General features: G+C 45.2%; 1 protein-coding gene across 4 annotated transcripts in view; it reads right to left on the reverse strand.

The window, feature by feature from the left end:
* LOC149335436 (multidrug resistance protein mrp-7-like) overlaps positions 1-22,956 on the reverse strand; it is a 60,528-nt gene that overhangs the window by 34,853 nt on the left and 2,719 nt on the right. For 3 of the 4 annotated variants that reach the window (XM_089552125.1, XM_089552121.1, XM_089552122.1), the window contains exons 2-7: positions 20,877-21,017; positions 14,348-14,506; positions 7,727-7,861; positions 5,547-5,687; positions 4,269-4,403; positions 369-430 (exon numbers count right to left, since the gene is read on the reverse strand). In XM_089552125.1, the coding sequence (XP_089408251.1) occupies positions 369-430; positions 4,269-4,403; positions 5,547-5,687; positions 7,727-7,861; positions 14,348-14,506; positions 20,877-20,957 (713 nt within the window). In that variant the 5' untranslated portion in view covers positions 20,958-21,017. Of the gene's footprint in view, positions 1-368; positions 431-4,268; positions 4,404-5,546; positions 5,688-7,726; positions 7,862-14,347; positions 14,507-20,876; positions 21,018-21,994; positions 22,953-22,956 lie in introns of those variants that run through there. The other variant, XM_089552123.1, reaches the window with a different exon arrangement.

Genomic DNA, 22,956 nt, shown 5'->3' on the forward strand with positions numbered 1-22,956 from the left:
ATGTCTTACCCCAGCTTGAAGCCGTATGCTGAGAGGCATATCTCTCCGGCTGGGGTACGAGCTTCCGCTATGCGGAGTTCAACGTACTCTTAGATACAAGTTAAGCAGCAGGCCCCACATTACTTAGTTTATTTGACGTAGCACAGTTTTCCAGTTTCCGTCAGCTTTACTTCCTTATGAGTTCAGTTTCGATGGAAACATGATGTGTGATTCCTTTCAAGAAGGCAAAGCCTATGTCGTAAAGGCACTTACAAAATGAATAAAGACTTTATTGATACTTAAAACTTGCATATCGCAACTTATTTTCCTAACTCTAGAACTGATAGTGTCAAAACAAAGTAAAAAAATTGTGACTACAGTGCACTTACGGAAACAAGGCTGAGCAGGCTTGTCGACCAAGTGGGGACGTCACATCTTCGTCTGTTAATTTCTGCGTCGTAATGAAATCAAATAAACAGCATAAAGATTTCATAATACCACTACCATCTTTAGGTTCTCAGCTGGGCCTTAAGAAGTGATAGTATAGGTAGACACGACAAAACCACAAAAAACTTGCAAAATATGCCCGTAGTCCTTTCACTTCTCTAAGCCATCACGGTTACTCTTCGAAGCCCATTCAATTTATTTGCGATAAAAATGTGGAGGCGCCAAGCTTTTGCTGTGCCTTCATTCTTCGGAATGATGAGCAACTCATAACTAAGGTTTTATTGCCAAGGAAAATTCATATCCGTCTAGACCACAATTTATAACTGAATTCCTTATTACGGCAAGCTTTTGTTTCGATTTCAACTGCCGAACGACATTATAGTGACGACATAGGTGGAGATGATATTACGTGACGTACACAAGAAGTGCAAAATAACTGCTGCTTGCTAATTTTACTTCACTTCAACACCTATAATTGGCTGTCCTAGTGGCAGTAATTTTAAAAGAACTCCTCTTTCATCGTCCCCTGAAGCGAAGAAGACACAGTGATCGCTGCATTCCACCCGAGTCCCGCCTCGTCGAACAGCACACACTTACATGTTATCTCACCAGATGGTGTCTTACAAGGAGGGCCGCTTCCTTCCGCTTATTGTCTTTGGTGCCTCAGACACAGCTGAGCAAAATACTGGTCAACGTGCGAAGTCAGCTTTTTAAAGTACAATATACAACGGAACTTACCCCACATAAAATTCCGCTGGAAACTAATTTTGGAGTACACACGTTTCCGCGTAGTAGTACAGAAGAGAGCGCGCCACCTCACGGAAGATAGAGCTTGGTTGGTTTATGGATTATGGGGTTTAACGTCCCAAAGCCCATAAAACTATGAGAGACGCCGTAGTGGAGGGCTCCGGAAATTTCGACCACCTGGGGTTCTTTAACGTGCACTGACATCGCACAGTACACGTGCCTCTAGAATTTCTCCTCCAAAGAAATTCATCCACCGCGGCAGGGATCGAGCCCGCGTCTTTCGGGTCAGCAGCCGAGCACCATAACCACTGAGCCACCGCGGCAGCCAAAACGTAGGAGTTCGTAACGCAAGTCCATGTGTGCTTCCATATCGCGTGATCCAGGATTCGGTTCAGGGTTGGCGCTTCGGCCTCCGCACCGCTTCGCGACTCTACGGCAGAATAAGGAACTCCTGGAATTCGAAATTAAGCCGCAGCTCTCCACTACCATGGTTCTTTCTCTCCCCTTATTTCAATATTTCATGCTTATGCGCGCGTAGTGGTTCAGATGCCCTCGTTAACGTCTATAATAGCTTCTTACCTCTCATCCCTCATCCCAAATGCCCTTAGCAAATAGGTGTGAAAAACTAACAGGATTGTTTTGAGACTGTAACCAGAATGTTCGAGTGTGAGCTTAGGTGTGATATCAAATAATACTTTCTCAGAGAGATGTTTTATGGTTTTTTTCAGGTTTAAACTCATCTCTCAAGGTATGTTGAATTCACACACGAGCCGCATGAGGCCCGATCCCTACGAGGAAAGAGAAGCGGAGATGAGCACCATGGCACGGTTTCCTGGCACTGCTAAACCTAAACTTGCCTAAACTAAAGCCGCCTAAACTTGCGCCGGTGCAATGCGTCGCGGACTAACCGCTGGACTCTGGACGGCTTTGTGGCGCACTCTGTGCGTAGCGACAACAAACTAGAGCTGTCGCTGTGCACCGCGACATAGTTGCGTGACAGGGCTTGTCCTTACGCTCTAATGTCTCTATTACGCCATTATCCTTGTCTTCGGCGCTCTTAGTCACACCTGCTTACCCTCCACATTCACCGTCCCATTCCTAAAACACACTACTTGCTACCCATACCATCACCCCCTCCCGCACAGATGCGAAGCAGTGTTCCCTACAGAGGGCAGCAGAGTCTGTCATCCGCAAACCCATCCCTGAAAAAAACGAAGTCACTAGTTACATGTCACTCTCTACCAAGCTGTATAGTAGCAGTGCGATCTGCGGGCGCAGACACTCATGACGACGTCGTGACACCAAGAATAGAGCTAAAGAGTACAATTTGTATTCGACTTAGAAGAGCAAACGCTCTCAAGGACAGAGCACTGGCACTACCAGTTCCCCTATACTTGCCACATGTGCACTCAGCAGTACAGTGAGCGTCATGGCTGTACAAGCAAAGAGCGCTTTTCGTCAGAAATCCATGGAAAAAAAAAAATCTGCGGAATGCGTCCCAAGCAAGTGTGTAGCTGCAATTCTCGCCCAGTCTCCACGTGCATCCGACTGGAGCCGCGCTGAAATGGTCGGACGTGCCGTCCTTCGTTACCTCGGCGCCGTTTAAAGTTTTCACTCTGCAAGGACGGAGAGGCCTTGCAAAACACAGCTGTCTCTGCTAGTTGCGTCACGCGGCAGCAGTGATTTCGTGCTGTTTTTGTTTTGCTCCTTCTCGTTCGGCCAGTGAAGGCCGCTCGCGTACGACCCCTCCAGGCCGCCGGAGCGAGCCGACAGAACGTGTCACTATGTCAAGTCCAGGCCCGTGCTATCTCGTTGTGGCTCATTTCAGTCGCAACAGACAAGAATGACACGCGTAGAGCTGACGCCACGGCCGCTGTGTGGACGCTCAGGGACAGAGTGAAATGTTTCTAAAATAACCTCGCAACTATAAGTGTAGGCTGTTTTTTGTTCCCAGTGTTAAAAGACTTTGTGTAAAGATGTGGACAACATTTTACGAGGTGCGGATTTCGAGAGAAAAAAATATTTCTGCACTGCATTGCTGGTCAGTCAGCTGGCATTCCTTCGTGCAAATAGACTCGTATGTCCCCTCATGCTTCAATGATTTTTGCTTGACCGAGTTTCCCTGATTGCGAAGAATTACTTATTTTCCTGCGGATCCGCATCCCGCGAACTTCTCTCTATGGCTGTACATCATGTATGAAAGCAATTACACAGTTACATTTTGACTTTCATGTGTCTGGTCTCCATCTGTCCGGTCTCTAGCGACCGCTCGAAAATGGACCATACGTCCCACAGGTTAAAACCTGTACAAAGGAGGATGTAACCCTGCTTTGCACTTGTCTGCATCCTGCGGACAGTGTACCTGTTTGTGGGGAAACGAGCCAATGGTCCTTAATGGGCAAGCGTTGTACTGAAATGGTTTCAATGGGAGGCCACTTCACTAACATAAGTTAAGGCTACAGAGGTGCACCCGTGTCTTCAAAAGCCTAATCGATATTTTCCAAGAAGACATGGGCCTCTATGGGGCTTAGGCAACTGAAGCTTAACTAGAAGGTACCTAGTGCATAGAAAAATGTCTTACTGCATTTCATGCAGTAGGGACATCCAGGGGTCCCACGGATTAGCCTGCAATCATTTTAGTTTCTACAAGTTCTCGCCTTTGACCTGAACAGCTTGAAAGCTGAATTAATGGATCGTTTTTGGGGTAACCAAGACTTGTTACTGCTTCTAGAGAGAGTGATGAAGTCGCTTCGGTGACAGTAGTCAGTAAACAAAAAAACATGACAGTTTAGATAACAATAACATACTGCGTGTAAGCAGAATGGGCTACATAGTTTTGTATCAAACATTCATTCCTGACCTCCGCACATTAGTCTGTAAGTTTTTGCCTGCCTTTTATTCTACTGCTGCCTGTTTCCACATCCACCCGCAATTCCTCCCACTAACCTTAAATTATCTTTCAATAAATAGCGTCTAGAGTGCATATGGAAGGAACGAGCTCTGTTTGAACGTACGACTTTAGTTAACGTCAACATACGACTTGAGAAAAGCAATTGGCGTTTATCCTTTTCTATCAAGCGTATGCAAACACTCACGGCAGGTCTAGTCGGTCTTTCGATGACCAAATCTTGTATCTCAGATGCGAGGAAGTTCCCGAGCATGGTAGCCGCCACGATGAAACTCACAATGACTGATTTTTCCTCGAGGTCAGCCACTGAGAGCCGTATGTCCTGAAAACAATAGAAGTAATGTCTTCCTTCTGTCCGGTAGCCTTTCACATTCGAGACAGAAAAAAAATTAACTAACCAAAAAATGCTCACGGTGTGATTATTTTAAAAAGGAAAGAAAAACGTACGGGTGCATTTTATTTGCAGACACTCTTTACTGTCATTAACAACGACCTTTCGTTTTCGTTTTAAGTTAGCTCCCTAACAGAAAAGTTTTCAGTTTGTTAGTTCGGCACTACAGTAAGTTTCTCTTGCATGAAAACGTTCGCCTAAAATCGTAGAAACGTCTAAGACACTGAGAGGTGCCCGACTTTGCCACAGTTTGACCTCAGTGCAACTGGTTAACTTATGTCATACCCTTTTCTCACGATTCTCTCTCTGCACCAGCTGCTCAACTGGATAATATGTTTACTTACATTATTAGCTTCAGTTCCAAGCGTAGTCTATCAAAAGAAAGAAATATGCAAAAGGAAGCAAATTTAACTTTATATACCCCTTGTTTAAAGCAAACTATCCAAAGTTCTCATCAGTTAATCAAATATTCGTCATGCTCTCATCACTAAGCTGAGAACAAAGGAAGTTACTTTTCTAGAAAGATTTGGCGTGGAAGACAGTGTTTCTCTTGCTATGATTCGGAAGGACGTTAAAGGCTTTGCTCGGAGAACAAAAAAAAAGTTATGGCATGGACAAGTGTTTCCTGTTCTTCCTATTGTGTATTTGCTGTGCTCATGCCTATACCAACATCTTTCGTAACTTCATCCGTGATTTTTCTTTAGCATCCGCTCCGTTGTTCTCTTTGGCCACCAGCATTGTGCGTATCACATGCCCTGCCCAAGTCCTCTGTTTATACTGTTGACCTAAGCTAGAAAATTCTTAACTCACTCTAGTTCAATGCTGCTTTCTTTTGGTGTCTTAACTTTACAACTTGACTTTACCGTCTCATTTATGGAACAACTATACCTTCATTTGATTTTAATGAAATTCTGAGCTCGCCTTTCATTAAAGCAGATAAAAAGAGGGATTTCATAAAGGATGTCTTTTTATGTTCAGGGTCGAATAAACTGGGTCAGTAGTCAAACAATAAACCGAAAAGCAGGCTTCGTGCCTCCTAACCACTTGCAAGCATATGGCAGTCAGTTCATTTACCTGCAGTCGGAGCGCTGCTGTAAACTGCCGGAACACGTCCAACACACAAGCCGTGGACAGCACACCCAGGAGACCCGCTGCAAAGGCTGACGGTGGGAGACATTGCCGCCAACGCCGCCACACGAGCAGCGTAAGGAATCCCTGAGTTATGAAACAGAAATAAGTGGTGCAGTAAATATGGGAAATGTATACATAACCATTTGCACGGAAGCGGGATACATGCGTGCCACTAGCTTCAAGTGTCGGCAAACGGAAAACGTGGCATCTACCTACCAAATTTCTGCGTGCTGAATACTGTCGAACTACCAAAAAAAAACATTCAGAGTGTTTTTATCTTTCGCTACTTGGCCTCCTTGGTGCTCTGGGTATTTTTACAAGCGCTGGTGCGCAGTTCGACTGAGCTCATCTTGGCGGGGACCAAAAAAAAATGAAAAATCGTTGAGCTTTTGAGCCTTTCCCACCAGCCAACTGCCTCATAACACTTCTTAAAGCAACTTTCAATTCAAATGCAAGTTGTCGCGTCCAAAAGTGCGTGTACGAACATTTGAGTTCTTCGTATGAAGTCTCTGGTACAACTATGTGCACCTTTGTTCTTTTCAATATCACTGCTTTAAACGGCTTGAAAGTGGTGTCATCCAATTCCTGTAGACATTCTTAGTTAGATTTTACCATTTCTGTGAAAGTGCGAGGTGCACAAAGCTTACGCCTTATATAGCTTTAAACAAATGTTTGTCGCGAGACATATAACACAGATTTCGGCAAGCCTCACATTCTGTCACGAAGACTGCCATGGGTGACCTCAAAGACTCAGATTTTTCGTAGTTACGCTGCAGAAGCGGAGAAAGATAGCTTTGTGGAAGAGCAGAAATTTTAGTCACGTTTAAAACCAATAAACAATGATCTCCTGAAAGACGGCAAGGGCGGAAGAAATATACTCTAGGCTAAAATCAGGCAACCGAAAAACTAAACGCCTAAAACGCCTGGCGATCATAAAATGTGGAAGTATACATTCATGATTCACAACAGCGCCTGTCCTAGCTAAGTCTCCCTTCTGTCCGTGTCTGCTGAGCTGTTGTGAATGATAAACGTATGCCAATTCAATCAAATTTCTTCACGGATGGAAATATACGCGTTCTGACATAGGAGCTGCAGTTTTTCAAGGAGGTCAGTGTCTCGAAGAAAGGAGAACAAAAAGTCGTATGCTTTGTGCGACTGAGAAAGGGCTAATCAAATGGCCCAATACTTTTGCTGTGTCTGTGGCAATTGAGTTGAACTTCTGTTTTCTAGCTGTTAAAAGGTTGTCGTGTCCGTAAATTGTCCGTAAGTGTCCGTAATTCCAATAACGCACGCTCCACTGCATCCACTGAGCTAAAGTTGTCACAGTACGGCTTGTCCTCTAATAAACGGACTGCAGTTCCTAAATGTGGAGTTTAAATGAAGTCTCTGCAGGGTACTCTTCTACTTTACACGAAGCTCAGCTAAATTATTCAGCGATGACCTAAAATTAATTCTTGGAGAAAATGCGGCATACTTCATAGCTGCATAGGATAGCAGCATGCTTAGCATCACCCCTCGCACACAAGCAAATCATAAAATCGGATCGCAGTGATAGACTTAAAATTTACGAAAAAAATGCTCTAGCCCTTCTTTATTTGCAATTCCTCAACAAAGATGCATTAGCCGTCAAACCCCCTGGATCGCTAAACACGCGGTGGAAGAATCCCGTAACGATACCCTCCTTAAGAGGCGAAAATAACATACACCTCTACAGACTGCAGTGGGTATTGTGCTGTACTTTTGCCAGTGACATTATCTAAAAACCAAACTGCCTAAGCACGGTATAAAGCAAGAACCATGATGCTCTCCATGTTGTACGAAACGTGGAAGCTTGTTTGGAGGAAGGCAGGTTGGCAGGATTACTGACAATGAAAACTCTTCTCTGACTTTTTAGAAATAAAAATAAAAACTTTATATCTTTCTGTAACCAAGAATTGTCAGAGCATCAACAATTACATAAACTTTAAACTGCTCTCAGCTAACCAACACAACCTCTAAGCCGGTATTTTCAAGCCAACATCTTGGACCAAAACAAGAAATAATGTAAGTTGCTACTTAGAACTTTGTGCGAAACAAACATATTCTCTCTTGCGGCAAAGTATTTCTCTGGAGGAACAGCTTACGAGAGAAATGGCCATGGCAAAATCTGAAGCCGCATCTCGAAGCGCTGAAATCTCCACATAGTCCGGCAGCTCGACGTTCGCCAGCTCCCAATAGCCTCTGGCGAAGGCCAGTACAGTGGAGCCAATCAGCAGCACCTGCACATATTAAGCCAGGATAAGTTAGCACTGAAATCAATAAAGCAACACTTAGGAATAGGTGTACTGAGTTACTTATAAACTGGAGCACAGCAAAGGCAACAGTTTATGAAATGCATTAAACGATTAGTCTGAATTCATCAAGAAAGTTACTCTTTGTTTGATTGTCTTTCTGGGTAGTTTTCTTACACTCACATGCCCTTTAATTCCTTTAGCAAGTTCAGCACAGAGGCAAAATTAAATTGCTACATATTGTTCTTACCTATAAGTAACTGAAGGTATCTGACAATCGATGCTAATTAGCTAATACATTTTTATCTAAAGAATCAACTAATGCACAAAGCAAGTGAAAGCTGTGATCGATAGTTAAGTTACATCTACTCCAGCGGGTAACGTTCCTCTGCACATTTTTAATTTCGAACCAAGGGTTTGTTTGGTTTGGTTTATGGGGTTTAACGTCCCAAAGAAATGAATTACCAACAGACCCTAGTTCCTCAATTGAACGCTTTACGGATAATTGTTTTGTCTATCATGAAATTGTCAACGACTTTGACGCCTCTGTCTTGCACAGTGATGTTAACCTTAAGTATTGCTAAAAAGGTGTGAATTGCGCAGTACATCGATATGTGCTACCATATGCGTGTGACCCGTGTGATTACAACAGTTCCTACTTGCTACCCTAATTCTCTACGCCGTGCGCTGGAACACGTCGATTGACGCCCGATAACGGAGTCCAAGATTCTTAGACACTGGCCGCGGCGATCATCGCCGATGAGACCCTGCCAGGCCCTCGAGCGGTTCTTAACCCTTTGAAGGTTTTTGCCGTATATGTACGGCGGCGGTTTTCTGTCCCGCAAGGTCTTTGCCGTACGGGTACGGTTTCGATCTTCCGCCTTCCCCACGACAAAACTTAAAAACAAAGCAAAAGAAATACGAACCACGGATTGGGACAAGTTCAGGCAACTTCGCGACAAAACAGCTCCAAAGGAGATCTCTAACCTTAGCGACTGGGTTATCTCCCTGAATGAGGATGTCAGCTCCACTAGCGTTGTGGTGCCAGTTGAGAAGGAGGAGCAGATTGCAGACTCAAAACTGTTACACCTGTGGCAGGCACAAAAAGGCCTCCAAACACGTTGGAAGAAGCAAAAACACAACAAGCGACTACGCAAAAAGATCGCTGAAATCGAGAGGCGAATCGAGGAACATACACTTACTCTCCAAACACAACAATGGAACCAAATATGTGAAAGCGTCAATGGACAGCTCGGAAATAAGAAGGCATGGCATCTTCTAAGACACCTGCTCGACCCAGAACAAACACGTCCCGTGCAACAAAGTCAACTGTACAGACTCATACATAAATATGAGGGTACAACTGAAGACCTAATCAAAGAGCTAGCAGAACGTTATCTAAACACGGATGATGGTACCACACAACCAGACTACCGGGGGACTCCTAATCCAAATTTAGACGCAGACATCACAGACGCAGAGGTCTGGTACGCAATTGGAAAACTGCGGACAACATCTGCGGCAGGACCAGACAAAGTAACAAATAAGACTCTCAGGAACTTAGACGCAACGTCGATCGCGGCGGTTACAGACCTTATGAACAAATACTGGCATGCAGGCAACATACCACCAGAGTGGAAACACGCGAAAATCACTTTTATTCCTAAAGCGGGTAAGAAACTCAGCACTGAGAATCTACGCCCAATTTCATTAACATCATGCCTAGGCAAACTCGTGGAACATGTCATCCTCAATAGGCTCCAAAACTATGCGGAGGACATGAACCTCCTACCTGAAACAATGTTAGGATTCAGGGCCCAACTATCTACCCAGGACATACTCTTGCAGCTTAACAAGGACATAATTGAAGCTGACGAGGGAACAGGAACGAAAGCAATATTGGGTTTAGACCTTGTTAAAGCTTTCGACAACGTCACCCACAAAGCCATTTTGACAAACTTGTCAGAAATCAACCCCGGAGAAAGGACGTACAACTACATCCGATCCTTCCTCACTAACAGAACAGCAGTGATAACGGTCGGAACAATAGAGTCTGCCCCAATCACACTAGGAAGTAAAGGAACGCCACAGGGCTCCGTCCTGTCCCCTTTCCTTTTTAACCTCTCCCTCATCAAAATTCCCCCCAAACTGGCACAAATACCAGACCTACATCACACGTTCTATGCAGATGACATCACACTTTGGGTAACCAAAGGATGCGAAGGCTACATAGAAGACACACTCCAAGCAGCAGTGGACATCATTGAGGCATGCGCATGGGAATCCGGCCTCACTTGTTCTGAGCAAAAATCTGAACTTTTCGTGATCCGTCGTAAACAAAGAGGTAGGCGTACCACGACAACGCCCCCGCAAATAAACGTCTATGTTAATGGACGATCTGTCAAAGAGGTACAGACCATGAGAATACTGGGGTTGTATTTACAAACAAATGGAAATAATACTGACACACTCACTAAGCTAAAACACACGGTAGAAGCGACGGCGCGATTAATCCGCCGCATAGCTAACCGCAGACAAGGGGTGAGGGAAAGAGATTTATGCCGACTAGTGCAGGCCTTTGCGCTAAGCAGGATACTCTATGCCACCCCTTATCTCAAATTTTCGAAAGCAGAAAAGGACAAATTGGATAGTATGATACGGCAGGCCTATAAGGCTGCGTTAGGACTCCCACTAAATGCCTCAACTGAAAGGCTTATGAGGTTAGGAATACATAACACCTACAATGAACTGAAAGAAGCCCATTTCATGGCTCAAACAGCGCGATTAGCCAATTCCAGAACTGGCAGGAGTATTCTTACCAGGCTCGGAATTAACTTTCAACCTACGAATAACGACGCTAAAGTGGACTTACCCCGCGACTATAGGACGGCCCTACTAATCAAACCACTCCCCAAAAACATGCACCCCTTACACCATGAGGGTAGAAGACAAGCAAGAGCCAAAGCCTTACATAACAAATACAGACAGTGCGCTGGAACACTTTATGTAGATGCAGCAGAATACAAAAATACCAATGCCTTTGCAATTGTGGTTGTGAACGAGAATGGTGACCACATCGTCTCGGCGACAATCAAAACGAAATCCTCTGAAACGGCAGAAGAGGCGGCTATAGCCCTCGCCCTAGCGCATACCCAAGGAAGCATCATCTTCAGCGATTCCAAAATGGGTATCAATAATTTCGCTTAAGGGCGAATTACAAACACCTCCCTTAGAATCCTTAACGCAACCAAATTCTCACCAAATTATTCCGAATTGATATGGGTCCCAGCCCATTCGGGGAATCCGGGGAACGAGGCAGCCCACAATAAAGCCCGAGGTTTCGTCGACCGGGCAGTGGATGAGTCTGGCTCCCTGAGTTTCACGAAGGACTCCATGATCACATATCATGATCTCACCAATCACTTTAAACAAGAGAGGAGAATTTTCTCCCCTGCGGACAAAAGCCTAACTAAAGAACAAGAGGTTACGTGGCGTCGTCTACAGACGAGATCGATACGCACCCCATCACTCCTCGCGCGCATTTATCCAGATCTTTACAACCCAAACTGCAAACACTGTGGCCAACGTGCTACCTACGATCACATCCTGTGGGACTGCAAAATAGAGCCACCTCCGGGTGATCTAGTTACAGCTCCTTCTCTCGAGCGGTGGGAGACCGTGCTGGCTAGCTCTGACCCCAGAACGCAAGTTTTGGCGGTGGAGTGGGCTGACAAAGTCGTCGAGGGCTATGTACTCTCGACCACTTAACGCGACCTCTTGCCAAGCTCTTCCCGGCGAATAAAATGTTTTACAATCAATCTTGCAGGGGCTGCCGAAGTTGATTTCTATCTTTATTGGCGCTGCTCTTAGCTTGCTTATCACCGTTGCTCGCGAGGTATTCTCGCCCTCTGTGGCAACGCGCCTACGCGGTTTTGATTCCGCCGCGGGATCGCAACGGAGTCGCGCGAAACGTGCTTTCTCTTTTTGGGCACTGTTTTGCAGAGGCGACGAAAGTTGATTTCTATCTTTATTGGCGCTGCTCTTAGCTTGCTTATCACCGTTGCTATTCTATTCTATTGAACATTTTCCAGTTGTGAGTGATGCTGTCACCAAAGTACTGTTCCTAATTTTTTTTTTACTATTTATTCTCGATTATATACATTTTGTAGATTCAAGATCCGCAATAAAGTAATTTGACCACCTGGGAAAGTTTTCTGCAAAATAATTCGACCCTCAAAGGGATAAGAGTGTCGGGCCTGCAAAACAGGTTGTGACTTTGCCGAAGCCTTTTTGCCTTCTACTTTTTCTTACCTCTCCCTCTTTTCCCTTACGTTTATGCCCCTTCATCTCTTTCCCCCAGTGTAGGGTAGTAAACCGATTATTCTTCGGTTAACCTCCCCGCGTTTCATCTTCTACCTCCTCCTCCTCCTACCACTACCACTACCACTACCACCACTACCACTGCCACTACCACTACCACTACCACTACCTCTACTACTACTACTACTACTGCTACTACTACACTAACAAGACTCCTCTTGAGCCTTCATCTACTTATAAATATTTGGGTGTTCACGTATTCACTAACATGAACAGGAAACCGCATGCTGATTTCATAATAAATAAGACGGCCACAATGTAGAAATTCCGTCATATCGCACTATATGTTTCCATGAGTCTTTTATACCCGGCACATCTGCCAGTTGGGAGCCCCTTTCTCCTGCCATTGCTGAAATCAAGAGTGACGTCACTTTCCGCACAGCCCTGACTACTCTATTTTAGTAAACAGTCTTTGACCCTACGTTTTGTACTTGCAGCTGGCCGGTGTTCTTTGTTTTCACCCTGTTAGGATTTGTTAGCCTCACAGTTGTTAGTTTCTCTTGTAATATATTTACGAAATCGCGCCTTACTGCGTATTATTCGCTGGTGGATTTTGAAACTGCATGATATCTTTTACGCGTTTCCTTCTGCTCACTTAAGCTTCGCACGACAGTGACTAAGATTCTGGTGGAAGGCCCTATTTATAGTTCTTCTTTCAGTTTTTGCTGCTTTTTGTGTATTTTGACGCGACCCACTCCTATCTGCAACACCATTCGGCATTGAGGATATGTAAATAAATCTCAAATACTTAAATAAACTTCCGGGGCTAACACAAGATTGTAGTAGCCGAACTCTAACTTCGTCTCAGTATCGAGGCAGTCTACATGTTTGATGCGCAATTGCCAGTGCAAGGCTAAAAAATAAATGAAATATTCGGTGCCCTTGGGAGGAATGAACACGTTTATTAATGAATGTGCATTAATCGGCGAAGCCAATGCTAATAAATAACGAAACCGAAACTTTTACGCTCGTGAACCAATATTGGTCACACACCATGCAGAATGATTCACTTTATAGCACGGTTAATATTGCTTAACTTGACGTCAATGTCCAACAGATAATTCCAGAAACAAGAACACATTTTCTCTTCAGAACATTTCGTTTCGAGAAAAAATAATGTCACATATTCTGTTTTTATATTCACAATCCCTGATCTTATTCACCAACATTCTTGTTTCTATCTGTCCAAGATATGGTAAAATATTTTCAACAGCTTTACGCTCTGTAAGCAGTACACTGTCACGGTGTAACGCTTTACTTTCGGGATAAAATTTCATATGCTGCTTCTAAAAAGAAACTAGGTTTGATAATCCTGCAAAACGCCAGAAATATGTATTGATTGCCATTCCTCCGAGTTCAGGCAAGGGATTCGGATTAGTTACCTCGTCCCTATTGTCTCCAATTAAGCAAAAGCTTAAGTTGACGAACCATTATCATCAACAGCCCAGTTACTTCCACTGCAGTAACAACGAAATGTTCGAGGTTGTTAAGCTTTGATGTAAAGCGCGCAAAAGACAAAGAAATGCAGTGAAGACAACAGACAAGTGCTTCACTACGTGTTCTGAAAAAAATGGAAATCGAAAAAAATAAGCTGTAAAGCAGAAGTGCAGGGGGTTAAGGGCCTATAAAAAGTACATAATATTTGAGATTTATGAATTTATGGGGGGTTTAACGTCCCAGAGCGACTCAGGCTACGAGGTACACCGCATTGAAGGGCTCCGGAAATTTCGGCCACCTGGGGTTCTTTAACGTGCACTGACATCGCACAGTACACGGGCCTCTAGAATTTCGTCACCATTGAAATTCGACCGCCGCGGCCGGGATCGAACACGCGTTTTTCAGGTTAACAGCCGAGCGTCATAACCACCCAGCCACCGAAGCGGCCCAAAGTGGTTGATAGAGCCTACCATATCATCTCTAAAGTAGATAATGTGTTGTGCTGTGTTGTGTTGTGTTCGGTTTAATGGCACATAGGCAACTAAGGCCATCATGCGCCAAGCACAAGGTATAGGAAATAATTTCTGCGCGATTTACAAAGTAGATAACATGGGAAGCTCTATCAAGCGCTGCGTATCCATCCATAAATGGGCTCACCATCTGGGCGACGTTAAGCAGCGTCCAGTAGGGTCCCCTGGAGATGACCTGGAAGTTGTTGAGCGCCGTCTCGGGGCCGGAGAACAGCACCAGGATGATGAGAGGGGAGCATTTCAGGAGGAAGGAGGCGATCTCGGCCGGTCGAAGTACATCCGCCATCTGCGTAAGCAACACTTTGTCGTCGGAACTGTGAGTGGGGAGAAATGCAGCGGCCGTAGCTGCTCCGCTTTCGACACACGCTTGACTACTTGCGCGCTCACTTAAACGCGAACAGACACGCAAGTGTTCGTTTCGGGATGCGATAAGGCAGAAATAGGCTGCCAGAGTGCACTGCGCAACATGTCCTACTTTCAAGACTGCAAAGCGTTGCAAGCGGAAGCGGCGGAACCATGCGGTGAGCTAGGGCATGAAACTACAAAGGAGAATGAGTGCAGTGTGCATGGCTCATCACTTTGTTCGTTCCTTTTTTTTTCTTTTTTCTTTGCATTTGTTCGTCTATCGTCTCGTTTCCTCTCTCTCCACGTTCGAGGGTAGCGGATATCCTGACGCGCTAAAGCTCGAAATTATAAAAGCTGTGATAGCGATCACAAGATTAGCATCACGGATTTGTGCAGTAAAAGGTATTAACAATGCATTCTTAATTCCCAATCGCCGATTTCTCTCTCAAGAGCCACATTATCGACGCTGGTATCAGCTCTACTTTTTGGCGTCACAGTGCTCCCAAGCTGTGCCGAGCTCTGCTCTGACAGCTTAAGCTTTCACAAATTAGCCTGTTTTAAAGCCAAAGTCTGCACTTTATGACCATAGCAATATTGGGCGTATGTAACAAAATTTTTTGAGGGGAGAGAAAAATAAACGGCTAGTTTAAATAACATAGCATGGCATATGCTTAAGTGAACGTCAAGGGTTTTGCGAACATTTTACATTTGCCAACTGGCATTCCCTACACATGCAAACACCTGCCTCTAAATGCAGTCCCTGCTCCAGTAAATACAATATTTGGTCCCAGAGGAAAAATCCTTCGTGAGAAGCCCAGCGTTCCAGCGGTACAATTATTTTTTAAACTGAAGTTGTAGGACCTTGTCGCCCATCTCCAAGTAACCAAGTAACATCTATCGTGTGACAACAAAAAATCCGTGCGTGACAAACATTTTTACACTAAACTAACCAGTATTTTAAACACGAAGAATTTTCTTACCTGCGCCGAAGTAATTTGCTCTGCCTTTGCACTGTAGGCACTACACGTCGTCTATCCTTTACCGCTCGTTTCAAGAGTCACTGTCACCGGGAATATCATGTCCGGCGTTGAACATCTGCCGCGCTTCGGAAAACAGCGGATCCTGTCCTGTGACGTATCGGAAGTCTTTTCCTGTGGAAACTGTTTCCAGGGTATCAGCTGCGTTCACTCTCTGATCGATGTAATCGCTGTGACTGGCGCTATGTTCTCTTTGTTTTTAATGCATGGCCAAAAAACGCGCAAAAAAAAAAAACGTGAACGTGAGCGTAAAGCCATAAACATAGGAAGCTGTTTCGTTCGAACCCGAATGGAAGCGACATCATTTTCCTACACCGGTACATTTGATGACTAGTTCGTCGTACTGCATCGCTGCAGTACGGAAAGGGAGAGTAGCGTTCGTCGCAGCCATTGTCAGCAGAACAAACTTCATGGCAGGACTGTGACCTCTCACCTCTGGCCTACACCAGTGCATAGATGACTGTGCGGCATTCATAGAGCTTGAACAATGACCATGTTGCCCCTGGTCACCGTCAGTGTAATTACAAGGGGTAGGACAATGGACTTTGGTTTCGTTTGGTTTATTGGGGTTTAACGTCCCGAAGCAACTCAGGCTGAGAGACGCCGTAGTGAAGGGCTCCGGAAATTTCGACCACCTGGGGTTCTTTAACGTGCACTGACATCGCACAGCACCCGGGCCTCTAGAACTTCGCCTTCATCGAAATTCAGCCGCCGCGGCCGGGATCGAACCCGCGTCCTTCGGGTCAGCAGCCGAGCGCCGTAACCACTGAGCCACCACGGCGTGTGGACAATGGACTAATCTAGTTCTCTTATTCCACTTCCGCGCCGACGGAAAGTGGTTCTGGCCGCCGCGGTGGCTCAGTGGTTATTCAGAAATTTCCGAAGCCCTCCACTACGGCGTCTCTCATAGCCTTAGTCGCTTTGGGACGTTAAACCCCATAAACAAACAAACAAACAAACAAACAAACAAACAAACAAACAAACAAAGTGGTTCTCTTAGAGCACTGCCCCGTTCATTGATCTAAAAAAAATTGGAGGGAACACAATGGAGCTCCGCCTTATGGATAAGACGCGATAGCGTAATGGGCCAATTCCCATATATGCAGTAGGTCATTCTCTACTTTACATTCGTAGATTAATGAAAGTCCTCATACCCCTCCCGGCGCTGTGGTGCGGCGGTTAAGCGATGCGTCATTGCCCTACGATGGCAGGTGCTCCCAGTGGTGGGTCTTGTGCGGCCCAGGTTGCTCTTTCCGAGCGACCACTCATTAATTTAACTGCCACGGTGCGTAGTATGATCACTATCCGGTGGGCAGGTTGTGATGACGTAGTAAGGTCACGTCACCAAGGTGGTCCACCTGCATCCTAAGTTGCTCTCTGTGTACCACCGGCCAGAGCCACGTTCGTGATGTTTCGCTCACAACGCTGAGCCAGGACTTGCTGGACCACGGGGCCTTTTACCCTACCGCGTTAATACAAAACTGATAATTTGTTTCACGCGTCGCATACCTTACCTGGCTATATACATGCCATTCGCTTGTGTTTATTCTCTGATATATATCGGACTCTTGGTCCTATTCGCAGGACCTAATCTCAGGCCACGTCGGCTGTACGGATTATAGTTTTTTCTTTCCGGTGAATTCCGGCAAAATGCCCCTGAGAATATCTACAAGATGCCTCGTAGCACGTTATTGCTGTCTTCCTTTACTTTCTGTAGCGACATGCTTCAATACAGTGGCCTTTAAGACGGTGGAAATGCATCAGAGCATGTTTTCTAGTAAACATTAGCGCGCCCTATGCTGTTTCTTTTCGCTAAGGTGTAGCCCATGATGGCGGAATGAGGTAGCTTTTTTGTTACTGTTGTGATATACCGCTATCGAGGTGCCCCTGGTCCCTCATTGTGCCTATAATGTCATGGCTCGTGGGAATGCAAAGCTATCGATAACTGGACTATTTATTTATACAAATACCTCACAGGTTCCACATTTGGAACATTGTGTGAGGGGAGGGGTTACAATATTTAGCAGACAAAAGATGGTACATAGTGGAAAGGACAAAATTAAACAATTTTAAATACATATGACTGCAAACAATTATTACACCGTACTTGAAGAAAACCGTAATATATTGACACAGAGGCAGAAACAGCAAACAAATAGCGGCACTGCATGGATTTGACAACACATACGAACACAATTTATGTACAATATCATGGATGCATGAAGGTGGTCAATTCGTTTTTGAACATTAATGGGCCAAGTATGGTAGCAATGCAATCTGGAAGGCCATTCCAACACTTCATAGCACGTGGCAAAGCAGAAGAATTAAACGCGAGTGTTCGGCCGAATAGATGTTGGAAGCTAAGATTATTATGTAGGCGACGTGAAGTGCGCATTGGGCGTGTGTCACTGTGGACGCGTGACGACTGTATATTAGTTTCTTTAGTAAGCAAAGAAGTACTATGGTTAGTATTAATATCGATACTTCCCGAACATTTACTATCAGGAGCATTTTCGCGTCTGCAACTCAGCTCGTGGGCCCTTCAGGAAGCCTAATCGCAGAAGTAACGGTATGAATTCATGTAACAAATGTACAGAACGGAAGGCAGCCAACAGCTGTCCGCGTTCCGGAGTACAGACGACCTGCGGTTATTTCTTTATGAGATGTGTGGCGGATGTCACTGCACACGACAGAAACAAAAAGATAGCGGAAAAGCTATCTGTGAGCCTCAAAAAACCAAAGAAAGCCTTTTGCCACGAGCTCTAACAAAACTGCCCGTTGGGGTTAGAGGAGAAACCAGGCTCATGGACGGCGACTTCGGGACGGCTTATCAAGTCAGCATGATGTCATATCAGTGTAATTCGACGCAAAAAGAGCCCCTCCCGCGCCACTGCTGTATGACGTGTATGATACTAATCGCATAATAAGCAACGTCAACACCAAAATTTTTCCAGCGCTATTTTTTTCCCTACATAGCCCGGGTAGAAATAATACACAACAGCTCGCCGCAAGCCGCGCCAAACGAGAAAATTACTCGACGTGGCATCCGGAACGTGGCATCCAGGTGCGGCATTTCTGGAATCTAGGAGGGGCGCAACGCCCTAAAACCTGTAACTTAGGTTAAAATGTAAGGTAGAAAAGTGAAAATCATGTTACCAATGCTCCGCTTACGGGTTCTGCAGTGTTGGCAATCACTGGGTTGGCGTGATCTGCATAGTCTGCGTCTTGACGCCGAACGTTCCGTACAAGCTTATCTCGCATAACCTACAGCTTCTACTGTTTAGTAAGCAGCAGCTAAACTCCCAAGAGCAGAAAAAGTCGGCAAAGATTACCGCTGAAGAATTATTTCAACACGACTTCGGCTCAGAAGCAGGCGCACCCAACGGTGCGTCTGCGGTAGCTTGGAAGACATGGACGGCGCCGGTCGCAAAGGCTGACACTACAGCCTTTGTCAAAAGTTTAGAGCCCAGGGGGTTTGCTTCTAAGCACTATTGGGGCGCTCCCGTAGCACCAGTGGAAGTCCTACGCATCGGAGGGAGCAGGACCAAAAAACTTCTTACCTTCAGGAGATTCGGGACGCTGAGGACGCATTACGAGCAAAGCAATGTGGCCCAGAAGCAGACCCCCTGGGCTCTAAACTTTTGACAAAGGCTGTACAACTAGTACCTTTGTGGTACTCAGATTGATTTATTTAGTGATACTACGCGGGGTACGTCTGCAGCGCTCGGTGACGGTCGAACGGAGAGTGCTGTCATTGTTCCTGCCACCGGCTTGTAAACGTCGTCAAGTTTATGCCGCAGTGATTACGGGCGGTACATTGCGGGCTGTCATGCTATCTATAGTACTACAGATATTTTTTTGCTATAGATAGTTCAACAGTGACTCAGCTATCGACAGTCTTACATCACTAGTCATGTGCCTGATACTATCATCTTGTACAGCTGCGTTTCGCCCCACGCCACGTGATGTATCCACCCAACGCGCACGCATTCATTCCAACCCAAGGTTTACTACGAGGACCAAGGCCGTCCACCTAGGCAGTAAGTGTGCATTTCATTTGAGTGTCAGTAAACGAGCAGCATTTTCTTGAAGTAGTAAAGATCCCATATTTCTTCGTTCGATCCCTCGCAAGCTAACCCTCCACTGCTGTCACACATGCGTTCTGAATTCTAACTATCTCCCTCAAATTGAAAGCTGCCGTGTAGCATCGCCGAACCTACGCGTTACGTTGAACCATAATCGACTCCATCAGGCTGGAAAGTTCCCGTGTGACAGCGGTACAGGACAGTCGGCAAACAGTACTAAGAAATACGTTGGGCTTTCCTCTAGCGACACAGCGGATGCCTCTCCACTCCTAGCTACTATTTTGCGGCTTGCGCAAGTCTAACTCTAGCGCTTCTTTCTGACGCAAGCTAAAGCTAGATGCTATTTTGCGGCTTGCGCAAGTCTAACCGCGCTTCTTTCCGACGCAAGCTTATTTTGCGGCTTGCGCAAGTCTAACCGCGCTTCTTTCTGACGCAAGCTAAAGCTAGATGCTATTTTGCGGCTTGCGTAAGTCTAACCGCGCTTCTTTCTGACGCAAGCTAAAGCTAGATGCTATTTTGCGGCTTGCGCAAGTCTAACCGCGCTTCTTTCTGACGCAAGCTAAAGCTAGATGCTATTTTACGGCTTGCGCAAGTCTAACCGCGCTTCTTTCTGACGCAAGCTAAAGCTAGATGCTATTTTGCGGCTTGCGCAAGTCTAACCGCGCTTGTTTCTGACGCAAGCTAAAGCTAGATGCTATTTTGCGGCTTGCGCAAGTCTAACCGCGCTTCTTTCCGACGCAAGCTAAAGCTAGATGCTATTTTGCGGCTTGCGCAAGTCTAACCGCGCTTCTTACTGACGCAAGCTAATGCCAGATTCTGAGAAGATTGCTAAAAAATTGTATTTTTTTTTTTTGAGGAAAGGAAATGACGCACTAACTGTCGCACATATCTCGGTGTACACCCGAACCGCGCCGTAAGGGAAGAGATAAAGGCGGGAGTGAAAAAAGAAGAATAAATTCGTTTTGCGTGCGAGAGTGCTGCGTGGGATGTGAAAATTTCCAGCAGTGATGCAATGATGAGGCGAGCGGTGGCGGTACGCAGTGAGGCGAGCGGTGGCGGTACGAGCCAAGAGTATACTACTGCCAAGTTATCAACTGAGGAACTAGCATTCTCAAGTAACGTGCGTCGGCGAGCGCACGCGGGTTTTTGCTCGTTTAGGGGTCCCTCACAGGCAGAGCCATCTGCTTACCTGAGGTGCTGTCGTGCCTCCTTGCGATCCGAAGCTGCTTAGCGCAGGAGTCGCCGAGAACAAGGCCACAAGAGCAGCCATGATGTTGGGAGGCAGAGGTTGTTCACCGGAGCACTGTCAGCCTGAACAGTGTGGGTAGAACTACCACGAAAAATTCACATGCAGAAAGCATTTGTATGTCAGCGCTTCCTGTATGTTTCCTATGGCATGTGCAGGTGAAATCCTAACCCAGCTTCGGAAACAGCATCCGCTGGTGCGTTCCGTACATTGCTATTATCGTCCTTCTCTTTACAGCTATATTTAATTGGCATGTGTGCATCCGTTACTGAACGATAAGCAAACTAAGGGCAGTAATGCTTGTAGTGCAGTGAAGGTCTTGAAATCCAACCCTTATTCCAGAGCAGTTGTGTACGCAACTACTATTACTACTACTACTACTACTACTACTACTACTACTACTACTACTACTACTACTACTACTACTAATACTACAGCTACTACTACTACTACTATTACTACTAATACTACTACTACTACTGCTACTAATACTACTAGTAGTACTAGTACTACTACTACTACTAATACTACTACTACTACTACTACTACCATTATTACTACTACTAAAAGTAACAATCATATCTCATACACATTCTTATGAAAGCACAATTATAGAAATCGGGCTCCTCTGAGCCATCAGAGCAGCTTTCCGCGCGAAGCCCAAAATCGAACTAAACTTGGGCACACAATTCAGACTATTTATACATCAGAAAGAAAATGAGAAAATAATGATAGGTTTCCACCTGCGAAAGTAACACCGTGGCCTACATGATGCACGCCGAAATGGGCGGTTTATGGTTTATGAAGGTTTAACATCCAATTAGTTCTTTCTAACATTCGGTTGTTTAGTTCTTGGTGACCCTATTGACAATTGGCCAGCAAGACAAGACGCATTTATTACCGATAAATTGGGTTACTGAAATTAGAATTTTTACCCGCACACTATTCAAAATTTTGTTATTGATATGACGTTGATCGAATTAGACTCCCTGATCGCTCCAGAAGTGAATGAGGCGGTCTGGTTAAGCCTCAGAGATCTGCGAAAGAAATAGTTTGCTTACGACAACGGCCTGCGGCGGCGACACTTGTATTTGATTTTCTGAGCCATTCTGACTTTCGAACGCTTCGTTTTCTGCGGAAGTAGCCTTCCTCTCATTCAAATTCTGTTCTCAGGCGATATTAGCAAACTTCAGTTGGTTCGCGTTGCGCCTTTAAGAAAAGTCACAGGATCACCGAATTCCATTATGTACTGGCAGCGCCATAGCATTAGTACCTGTGGATGCCTTTACAAGAAATGACGTCATTTCTGATCTGCTGACGTTCCTTTCTTTCGCACAATTAGAGTGCTTCGGTCTGGTGACGTCACCTCTGGCCAATAAGCGAATTTGGCTTCCAACAACCCATTTTGCTGCCACAGCTGCATGCTAACGCCGCCTCTTAAAACCCCGGGTTGCCACCTCCCATAAATACATAAGTCAGAAAATACCAAGGGATTTATTACCGTCTGACATCGCTTCTGACTAGTCTGTGTGTTACAGAACAATGTGTCTGAGCAGTGTGTAAAGTTAACCTTGTCTCTGAGCTCAAGTAGAGCCACGACGTTGGGATCAGCCGCACTCAGCACGACGCCTACAATAGTCACAATGGAATTCTGAAATAAAAAAAAGCCTTAGTGAGTTTAAATAAATATTTGCTTGTTGTCGCTTATGGTGATTTTGTATACTCCTTAATCTGAGAAAACATGATCGCCATGTAAATCATTTCGTTTTTTTTTTTTTGGCTGCTCGATAACTGTGCTCATAACCTGCAATTGTTCCAGACTTCTACGCAGTGCATCGCTTACCGCTCCTTGACGTAACTATGTTTTAGGTAATTCTTTAATTGTACAGTTATTACGATAAATTAGCCTGCTTAAGATGATGCAGTGTTAATTCCTCGTAGGTTGGCAACAGCACGAGCACAATCGGAACACTTGATGAACTACGAAAGAGCTGCCAATCATATGCCTCGAATGCGTTAAATT

The sequence above is a fragment of the Amblyomma mixtum genome, chromosome 7 (assembly GCF_055824585.1).
Source record: "Amblyomma mixtum isolate Tamu chromosome 7, ASM5582458v1, whole genome shotgun sequence".
In the NCBI taxonomy this organism is placed as follows: Eukaryota; Metazoa; Arthropoda; class Arachnida; order Ixodida; family Ixodidae; genus Amblyomma; species Amblyomma mixtum.